Below are 11322 nucleotides of genomic sequence, written 5' to 3'. Positions count from 1 at the left end.
GAGGTCAGTGTGACGACGGGTTCCCCTTTCAGCGGAGGTCAGTGTGACGACGGGTTCCCTTTTCAGCGGAGGTCAGTGTGACGACGGGTTTTCCCTTTCAGCGGAGGTCAGTGTGACGACGGGTTCCCTTTTCAGCGGAGGTCAGTGTGACGACGGGTTCCCTTTTCAGCGGAGGTCAGTGTGACGACGGGTTTTCCCTTTCAGCGGAGGTCAGTGTGACGACGGGTTCCCCTTTCAGCAGAGGTCAGTGTGACGACGGGTTCCCCTTTCAGCGGAGGTCAGTGGGACGACGGGTTCCCCTTTCAGCGGAGGTCAGTGGGACGACGGGTTCCCCTTTCAGCGGAGGTCAGTGGGACGACGGGTTCCCCTTTCAGCGGAGGTCAGTGTGACGACGGGTTTTCCCTTTCAGCGGAGGTCAGTGTGACGACGTGTTCCCCCTTTCAGCGGAGGTCAGTGTGACGACGGGTTTTCCCTTTCAGCGGAGGTCAGTGTGACGACGGGTTCCCCTTTCAGCGGAGGTCAGTGTGACGACGGGTTCCCCTTTCAGCGGAGGTCAGTGGGACGACGGGTTCCCCTTTCAGCGGAGGTCAGTGTGACGACGGGTTCCCCCTTTCAGCGGAGGTCAGTGTGACGACGGGTTTTCCCTTTCAGCGGAGGTCATTGTGACGACGTGTTCCCCCTTTCAGCGGAGGTCAGTGGGACGACGGGTTCCCCTTTCAGCGGAGGTCAGTGTGACGACGGGTTCCCCCTTTCAGCGGAGGTCAGTGTGACGACGGGTTTTCCCTTTCAGCGGAGGTCATTGTGACGACGTGTTCCCCCTTTCAGCGGAGGTTAGTGTGACGACGGGTTCCCTTTTCAGCGGAGGTCAGTGTGACGACGGGTTTTCCCTTTCAGCGGAGGTCAGTGTGACGACGGGTTCCCCTTTCAGCGGAGGTCAGTGTGACGACGGGTTACCTTTTCAGCGGAGGTCAGTGTGACGACGGGTTTTCCCTTTCAGCGGAGGTCAGTGTGACGACGGGTTCCCCCTTTCAGCGGAGGTCAGTGTGACGATGGGTTCCCCTTTCAGCGGAGGTCAGTGGGACGACGGGTTCCCCTTTCAGCGGAGGTCAGTGGGACGACGGGTTCCCCTTTCAGCGGAGGTCAGTGTGACGACGGGTTCCCCCTTTCAGCGGAGGTCAGTGTGACGACGGGTTTTCCCTTTCAGCGGAGGTCATTGTGACGACGTGTTCCCCCTTTCAGCGGAGGTCAGTGTGACGACGGGTTCCCTTTTCAGCGGAGGTCAGTGTGACGACGGGTTTCCCCTTTCAGCGGAGGTCAGTGTGACGACGGGTTCCCCCTTTCAGCGGAGGTCAGTGTGACGACGGGTTCCCCCTTTCAGCGGAGGTCAGTGTGACGACGGGTTTTCCCTTTCAGCGGAGGTCATTGTGACGACGTGTTCCCCCTTTCAGCGGAGGTCAGTGTGACGACGGGTTCCCTTTTCAGCGGAGGTCAGTGTGACGACGGGTTTCCCCTTTCAGCGGAGGTCAGTGTGACGACGGGTTCCCCCTTTCAGCGGAGGTCAGTGTGACGACGGGTTCCCCTTTCAGCGGAGGTCAGTGTGACGACGGGTTTCCCCTTTCAGCGGAGGTCAGTGTGACGACGGGTTTCCCCTTTCAGCGGAGGTCAGTGTGACGACGGGTTTTCCCTTTCAGCGGAGGTCAGTGTGACGACGGGTTCCCCCTTTCAGCGGAGGTCAGTGACCCTACTTGTTTGAATCCACGTCTGCCCACCACTGTGTAAGGTTTATGTACAGTGGTCACCCCAGTACCATCAACATTCCATATGTCTCCTGGTCCAAATTGATATCTCTGTAGCACTTCTGCTACATTGTCATAGAAAGCATTAACTCTTTAAGAACCCTGTAAACCAAGCTGGACTTTTTCTGCCCCCATTTGCGCAAACTTCAGCTGGTGTGCCACAGAAAACTGGTAGGCGAGTCTTCTGACCTCACTTGGCGACAGACCAAAATAAATGTCAGCTGGCCTAGTAATATACTGAACAAGCTGCATCTCCAAATCAGGTGAAAAAAACCTACCGTGGCTTTGTATAGCCAACCACGGTTGTTGGCGTGGCTGTCTGACTTTCAACTTCTTCTCTGGTAACCTTGTGACAATACAGAGTCAGAGTACGGTAATTTATGTCAAAATACTTTGCTCCTGATTGATTTGTTCTGCAACTTCACCTGCCTCACTGCCTTTAACATTATGCCAGGTGGTGTGCTGCCATTCTCGGTCTTTCTTTTATAATTTCTAACCATCTTTCTTTCTTTCCTTCCTTCCTTTTTTCCTTCAAAACACATTTCCTCATTGCAATTACGTATTCATTACAGGCTTATTATGCCTACCTCCCTGTCTACTATCATTGTTGCCACAATGCAATTCATAACACCACATTCAATTCCACCTGGCTACCCCTACCCCGGTCAACTGCCCTGCACCCCCCACAGCAACTCGCCCAAGCCTCCCCATTTCTCCTTCACCCAAATCCAGATAGCTGATGTTCTGAAAGCGCTGCAAAATCTGGACCCCTACAAATCAGCCCGGCTAGACAATCTGAACCCTCTCTTTCTAAAATTATCTGCCGAAATTGTTGCAACCCCTATTACTAGCCTCTTCAACCTCTCTTTCGTATTGTCTGAGATCCCCAAAGATTGGAAAGCTGCTGCGGTCATCCCCCTCTTCAAAGGGGGAGACACTCCAGACCCAAACTGCTACAGACCTATATCTATCCTACCCTGCCTTTCTAAGGTCTTCGAAAGCCAAGTTAACAAACAGATCACCGACCATTTCGAATCCCACCATACCTTCTCCACTATGCAATCTGGCTTCCGAGCTGGTCATAGGTGCACCTCAGCCACGCTCAAGGTCCTACACAATATCATAACTGCCATCGATAAGAGACAATACTGTGCAGCCGTATTCATCAACCTGGCCAAGGCTTTCGACTCTGTCAACCACTACATTCTTATCGGCAGACTCAACAGCCTTGGTTTCTCAAATGACTGCCTCGCCTGGTTCGCCAACTACTTCTCTGATAGAGTTCAGTGTGTCAAATCGGAGGGCCTGTGGTCCGGACCTCTGGCAGTCTCTATGGGGGTGCCACAGGGTTCAATTCTCGGGCCGACTCTCTTCTCTGTATACATCATTGATGTCGCTCTTGCTGCTGGTGATTCTCTGATCCACCTCAACGCAGACGAGACCATTCTGTACACTTCTGGCCCTTCTTTGGACACTGTGCTAACTAACCTCCAGACGAGCTTCAATGCTATACAACTCTCCTTCCGTTGCCTCCAACTGCCTTTAAATGCAAATAAAACGAAATGCATGTTCTTCAACCGATCACTGCCCACACCTGCCCGCTCGTCCAGCATCATTACTCTGGACGGTTCTGACCTAGAATATGTGGACAACTACAAATACCTAGGTGTCTGGTTAGACTGTAAACTCTCCTTCCAGACCCACATTAAGCATCTCCAATCCAAAATTAAATCTAAAATCGGTTTCCTATTTCGCAACAAAGCATCCTTCACTCATGCTGCCAAACATACCCTCGTAAAACTGACTATCCTACCGATCCTTGACTTCGGCGATGTCATTTACAAAATAACCTCCAACACTCAACTCAACAAATTAGATGCAGTCTATCACAGTGCCTTCTGTTTTGTCACCAAAGCCCCATATATTACCCACCACTGCGACCTGTACGCTCTCGTTGGCTGGCCCTCGCTTCATACTCATTGCCAAACCCACTGGCTCCAGGTCATCTACAAGTCTTTGCTAGGTAAAGCCCCGTCTTATCTCAGTTCACTGGTCACCATAGCAGCACCCACTCGCAGCACGCGCTCCAGCAGGTATATTTCACTGGTCACCCCTAAAGCCAATTCCTTCTTTGGCCGCCTTTCCTTCCAGTTCTCTGCTGCCAATGACTGGAACAAACTGCAAAAATCACTGAAGCTGGAGACTCTTATCTCCCTCACTAACTTCAAGCTCCAGCTGTCAGAGCAGCTCACAGATCATTGCCGCTGTACATAGCCCATCTGTAAATACCCCATCCAACTACCTCATCCCCATACTGTTTTTATTTATTTTGCTCCTTTGCACCCCAGTATCTCTACTTGCACATTCATCTTCTGCACATCTATCACTCCAGTGCTTAATTGCTATATCGTAATTATCTCGCCACTAGGGCCTATTTTATTGCCTTACCTCCCTTATCTTACCTCATTTGCACACCCTGTATATATACTTTTTTCTACTGTATTATTGACTGTATATTTCTTTACTCCATGTGTAACTCTGTGTTGTTGTATGTGTCGAACTGCTTTGCTTTATCTTGGCCAGGTCGCAATTGCAAATGAGAACTTGTTCTCAACTAGCCTACCTGGTTAAATAAAGGTGAAATAAAAAAAATAAAAAAATTGATGACACTGTATGAAGTAGTGTGTGTGTGTGTGGATATACTGTCTCATACAGTAGGCATGCAGTGTGTTAGCACACACACACACACACACACACACACACACACACACACACACACACACACACACACACACACACACACACACACACACACACACACAAGAGCATGTCTTGTGTAGTCCAGGGATATGTCTGCTGCTCTAAACTATATGCATATATAATAATCCATTTACTGTAACCATTTAATACTATTATTAAAGCTGATTACACAATATCACAATGTTTTTTGAGCATGTTCTATGTGTCTATGTATACTGGGGCAAGTTGTCTCATGTGAAGACTTGTCCCAAGGTCATTGAGACAACTTGCCCCAAACTGACATGTGTGCTAATGTTGGCTAAATCTCAAGGTTAGCTCAACATAGAACTGCAGCTAAAGTATCAAAAATACACGTTATTGTTTCCTCTACTCAGTGTAAAATGATAATTCTTGAACATTCATACCTCACATAGTTGTATTGCATAAAATGTATAGTGGTAAATTTTTTACTTTTGAAGGGGGGGAAAAAATTAACTTGTGCTCCCCTCAGATTAGAGTGACCTTGACCACATGTGAACAGGAAGTTGACCATAGAACATGTAGTCACACAAAGTAGCTGTTTGATTTGAGCTAGCACCTCTAGTGTTGGAGGTATGAACAGTTTACCCGCGTGACAACTTACCTCGCTCTCCCCTATGTTGCGAGTGGATGAACTTGCAAGGGTAGCCTAGTAAAGCAGCTCTTTGAAGTGATTGTTTGACAATCAGACAAAAACATCATGACTGGTTGTGTTTGTCACAATAAAAGGTAAAACATTTAAAAAGTTAAATGACACATTTTTACGACTAGGCTCACAGAGATCCTATTGAATTAATAGGGGTTCTATATGGAATTCTATGACTAGAGTCATAAAAAATTAAATATGAGCCTTTTTTTAATGGGACCTCCTATGTGTGCAACCGTGTGCACACATACCGTAGGAGGTCCCATACCGGGAAGAAATTCAATCTGCTTTCATCCCTAGTTTTAGTCTTAAAATATATATAATGCAGATTTTTGGGGTTTGCCTGCGCTGAAAACGTCTATATAAGTGCGCTAATACAGGACTGGTAAAGGCCCAGTGCACAACATTTGTGAGCAAAAAAAATAATCTTTTGTTTTGTATATATTTTTTTTATTCAGATTTTTCAGGGGGTGCAGCACCCTCAGCACAACTACTTCCCACAGCTATGCCTCCTTCTCAACACTCATTGGAGGAGAATGTCAGAGAGAATGGACCTCTGGCTTGCTCATCCAATAGGTTTTAAGAAGGAGGCGAAGAGACGTGAGAGGACGCAAGGAGTACGCCATTGAGATTCTCCCGGACAATGAAAATTTAAAAAATTACCTTTTTATACAATTAGATTTGCTATAAACTCTTGCGTCCTCTCTCCTCAGTCCTCTCTCGCCTCCCTTTGAAAAAGGTCGAAGTTAATCGAGGAGAGTGAAAGTGGATGGAAATGCGCTTGTTTGAAATGAGACGTTCCTCCCCTCTTGCATCATTAGGCAAATTACGTTTAGTAAATTCTTTTCGAACACTTTTTTTCTTCTTAAATCTGCATTGTTGGTTAATTAAAGGCTTGTAAGTAAGCATTTCACTGTATGGTCTACACCTGTTGTATCCGTTCATGTGACAAATACAATTTGGATCCCAAACTAAATGTGTGACAATACAGAGGCGGATGCAAGATGCAAGCAACAATGGTTTAATGAATACAGTTTACAGCAGCAACAGGACAGACAAACTGTACTCAGACGGAATCCGACCCAGGGACTAGGGCGCATCTTCCGATGATAGCGTGCTGAGAAATCCAGGAGAGTGTGTCCGGATGGGTAGGAAGGAGCACAGAAGATAATCCACACAAGAGCGGCGAGAGAATGAGCACGAACACACGACACAACCTCAGGGAAGAAACAAGATCTGACAACAAGAAACACTGGTTACAGAACATATAAAGGGAAGATAAGTGATTCCAGCTGGCGCAGACAATCAGGCCGAGATTGGGAACCACGCCCACACAAACACGGGAGAGAGAGAGAGAGAGAGAGAGAGAGAGAGAGAGAGAGAGAGAGAGAGAGAGAGACAGAGAGAGAGAGAGAGAAAAAGAGAAAGAGAGAGGGAGGCAGTGGATTCGTGAACCGTGACAAAATGTGTAAAGTGCTCAAAACAAATTAAGTTCGTTGTGGAAGCCATTTTATAGATAAAAACAATATGCTACTTATCGTTTTAAAAGTGTTTATGGTTTTCTACTCTGACAATACAACTGCTGATTTAAAGGGGGTGTGGAAGATAGCAAAACGCTTCCGTGGTAGGATACACCTGTACTTCCTCGCCAAAAAATAGGCTACCTAGGAGTTTTGTTATAATAACTTTTGTTAGTGACCAAATACTTATTTGCCACCATAATTTGCAAATAAATTCATTAAAAATCATACAATGTGATTTTCTGGAATTTTTTTTCTCATTTTGTCTGTCATAGTTGAAGTGTACCTATGATGAAAATTACAGGCCTCTCATCTTTTTAAGTGGGAGAACTTGCACAATTGGTGGCTGACTAAATACTTTTTTTGCCCCACTGTATATACCAGCCCTACTTAAAAGTGTTGTCCACATCCTGCCTGTTATTCCCATCTTCTGACAGAACATCTTTGTCCTCATTTTCTTTCTTTCAGTTTTCATCCTGTTTTCCTCCTTTGTGGATGTTTTTGACATGTGTCAGCAGGTTAGTCTTTTGAGTAAAGCTTTTCCCGCAGTCACCACAGCTAAATGGTTTCTCTCCTGTGTGAGTCAGTTTATGCCTGGTTAAGTTCATATTGAGACTGAAGCTTCTCCCACAGTCACCACAGCAAAATGGTTTCTCTCCTGTGTGAGTCAGTTTATGCTTTCTTAGGTTCCCCTTCAAATTGAAGCTTTTCCCACAGTCACCACAGCTAAATGGTTTCTCTCCTGTGTGAGTCCGTTTATGATCTGTAAGGTGTCCCTTCTGATAGAAGCTTTTTCCACAGTCACCACAGATAAATGATTTCTCTCCTGTGTGAATACCCATGTGCCTGGACAGATCTCCCTTGTGTTTGAAGGTCATGCCACAAATAGGGCAAGTGCAGCATTTCTCCATGTGACAGAGTTGGACATGGGCTTCCGGTTTACAGGTGGAGTTGTACTGTTTATTGGAGAAGTGACATTCGCTGAGTCTCTTCTTGGTAAGAGTCACGTGCCTCTGCAGGTCAGCTTTCAGAGGAAACGTTTCACCACAGTCTCGGCAGTGGTGAGTTTTTCTAGACGTGGTGCTGGGTTTGGAATAGTGTTCCCCCATTGACGTGTTTGGATCTAATGGTGGGCTGATGTCAAGTCCTACTGGGTCACTGCTTATGGCTGAACTGTGGCTGGAGGCATTGCTTTGATTATATGGCGATAAACAGGGAATGTGAAGATCCTTAATATGGGTCACAGTGCCAAAAGGTTTCAGATCCACTGGTTTAGAGTGACTCTCTCTGTTCTCCACAGTCTTGGTTTGGGGAAGAGTCAAGGACCAAAGTGGGTCCTCCAGATCACATTCACTTTTCACACCTGAAGGAGCGAAAATGAACTCTATGACATCAGCCTCCAGCCCTGGAAGCTGGTCTTCCTCCTGATTGGTCCTAAATTCCTCTTGTTTCCCTTTAATCTGTGTGGGCTCTGGGTCCTCCTGCCCTAGACTGGGGCTCCACTCCTGCTCAGAGGGAACCTCCTCTTCAGAGACAGAGAGCTGCAGGGAGTCTGGAGGGAAGGAGGGCTAGAGTTTACCTAGACTTTAGACATCAGGGTTTGGGTCAATTTAAATAGGTCAACTGTACTTCCAACTCAATAACTGGAAAACTAGAATCTATTTTCGACTATTTCTCAATAAATAAAGAGAATAATATTTATTTCTAAAGTTTTTCAATTTTTTATTATACATCCAAATCACTTCCTGGTTTTTAAGGCACAATTTTTTATCCATGAGCGGTAAATTTAAAAACGTCTTAAAATGTATGTAATGATGATCACTGTTAGCCCAAACAGTTTATCAATAAGGTAGAAAGAACTATAGCTAGCTATCAGTAAATATACATACGAACCTATTCTACATAGCGGTATCTCTGGTGTGATCCGCAGCAGACTCCGTAGCCGATCATTCTCCTCCTGGTACTCCACTACTGTTTTCTCAACTGCCCCGAAAATCTCCACAGCAGCCGCCGTTAAACGATCATTTAAAAACAGACGCAACAACTGTAGTTTATACATTTTCAGTCGAATGAGAGTCGGGTATCCTATTCAGTTCAGTTGGTGGATATTTTGTTACTCCACGCAATGAATGCAAAATCAAAACAGAGTCGTTTCCAATCCCACTTCCGTGTTCTAGTCAAGGAAATTTCATAAAATACCTCGGTTCTAAATAGTTGGTGACAAACCCGGAAACGCACAACAGCGCCGCCAGCTGGATGGGGGTTTACTACTGTGCACGGCAGCCTACATGCCAGTAGACAAACATTGGTTATCATAACTATAGGATGATCTGGGATGAACAATTATTAAGCAGGAGTCGACTGTAATAGCATTACTTTATACAAGATTAATTCAATCTCATGAGTGAGGAGCATTAGGTGAGAATTTGTATTTAACCTTAATTTTAACAGGGAGTTATACTGAGACTAAGCCCTGTAATTACAAAAATATACACATTAATACAATATGAAAAGCAAAGCAGAGATAAAAAACACAGACATAGAAAACAAACACATACTACAAAACGTCCTCAATCAGCGTCCGAAATGCATTAGAGGTACCAAATCATCACCCTTTGAGAGTTTGAGATTATTCCACAAGTAAATTGCAAAAAAAAACTCAAAGCTGATTTACTTAAATGTAGAGAACGAAGGAATTTCCAGAGTTAGCCATCCTTGGTAAATTGTACTTCTAAAAAGTTATTAATGATGTTCGGTATAGTGGGAGTTTTTGTGAAAAAGCAATGCATCGATCTACGAGACTGCAAAGAGGACCAACCTACTTTCTGATACAGAATGCAGTGATGTGAACTGAACCTGTCGCCCGTAATAAAGCAGAGTGACCTGTAATGAACTGCATCCAATGGTTTCAGTGTATTTGGCATCTGCATTAATATTGATAATAGTCTATGACCGACAGGAGCAATGATGGTAAATACTGTTGGACAAATGCAAGGAGATGTTTTCTTGAAACCATATTTTAAATGCATCAATAACTTGGGGATTTATTACAGAGCAGGGACAATGGAAATTGATAAATACATGTGAGGAAAGTTACAATAATTATTTTCTAAATTTAAGGACACAAAATTGTTGAGTTTCCCAGATTTTTTAGCCTGACTCCCCCTGCGGCTAAATATGGAAGTCAGGTTCACAACCAATTCCTCTCTTCCAGCTATGCTTTTCTCCAAAGCAGATTGGCCAAAAATTATTTCAGAATTCTAAACCAGATTAAACATGTTTTTGAGGTGACCGATACCTCTGAAACATATTGGAGTGTATACAATCGTCCTTTTGTTCCACCTCGGTCTGATAAGGTGTTTGTTGAATGGAGTGAGAGTGGGCTGGCCACAACTGAAGACCTATACATAGAGAAGCAATTTGCATCATTTAACCAGTTAAAGAACACATTTGAACTCTCTAATTCCAAATGATTCTGCTATTTACAAGTCAGACACTATATCAAAGGGAAAACATTTAAAACGTTGAATCCCTCCCTGTGGAACATTCCATTTTATGACCTGTTACAGCTCCCTCCCAACTCAACACACCTAGTCTCCCAGTTTGTATCATTTTATGACCCGTTACAGCACCCTCCCAACTCAACACACCTAGTCTCCCAATGTGTATCATTTTATGACCTGTTACAGCTCCCTCACAACAGCTCTATTCAATCAGATCCGACATCCACATAGGTGTTATTTTGGCGGTGTTGGAGGTGCAACTGCTTTTAGTTTAAGGTGTTCCCATACTAGGTTAGGTTTGCCCCTAGCAGAACTCGACTAGGCGAAGCGAGCACCTGTGCCTTGTATACTCCCTTAACACCTTCGGTTGAAAAACAAAAAGTAAAAGCGGCACAATTACAATTGGTCCCTCTTGAGATGCCGTAGCAACAAATAGCCAATATACACTTCCTCAAAATAGATGAATCAAGAAATTTGTAATACATTGACATTTTTTGCCAAGGAGGTCTTAGTCGCGCATTTTTTACGTCTTACTAAGATGTTTGGTGCAGTATTTCTCAGGTGGAAGATTTGCATGAAAACAAGACAAACACTTTGTTCAAGAATCCCTACTGTTGACCAATCACTGACAAAGGGGCGTAGACTTCAGCCACCAAACTATTGACAACCTCAATAAAAAAAAATGTCCTCAAAAAGCCGAACACTTGCTGAACACTAAAATGTCACAAAAAACACAATATATGCGCAAACTGTTTCGACTGAGAAGCATACGGTAAGCTTTAACGGATAGGGTTTCGTGACAATGATCAAGAGAAGATGATCACTGCTTTGACAGCCCCAACGCAGTTACACCTTCGACACCGCCAAAACTTCAGCTTTGCAGGTTTTGCCTATCGCTGGTTAAAGCTTGATCTGATTGAATCTAGGCCTTAGTCTTTCAGTTTGTATCCTTTTTCTTTGTCCATACTAGTCTTCTCAAGGAGACCTGGGGCGAAGAGTTGAATACCGCCATCTTGGATGATATCTGGGAAGAAGCCCTGTCTAGAATTCACTTTTGTTCCATCAATGCCACCAGGGAT

At 44.8% G+C, this 11322-nt stretch overlaps 1 protein-coding gene across 1 annotated transcript; it reads right to left on the bottom strand.

Annotated features, from left to right (window-relative positions):
• Positions 1–5778: 5778 nt before the first annotated feature.
• On the bottom strand, positions 5779–8903 carry LOC129835590 (zinc finger protein 135-like). The gene is made up of 2 exons (XM_055901290.1): positions 8634–8903; positions 5779–8292 (listed from the first exon to the last, which is right to left on the bottom strand). Exons 1-2 carry the CDS (start codon positions 8797–8799, stop codon positions 7205–7207), a joined length of 1254 nt encoding a protein of 417 aa, XP_055757265.1. The 5' UTR covers positions 8800–8903; the 3' UTR covers positions 5779–7204.
• Between the last annotated feature and the right edge of the window lie 2419 nt (positions 8904–11322).

This window comes from Salvelinus fontinalis, chromosome 36 (genome assembly GCF_029448725.1).
Source record: "Salvelinus fontinalis isolate EN_2023a chromosome 36, ASM2944872v1, whole genome shotgun sequence".
Classification (NCBI taxonomy): domain Eukaryota; kingdom Metazoa; phylum Chordata; class Actinopteri; order Salmoniformes; family Salmonidae; genus Salvelinus; species Salvelinus fontinalis.
The sequence above is the reverse complement of the archived record's forward strand: the minus strand, read 5'-3'. Positions and strand labels throughout refer to the sequence as shown.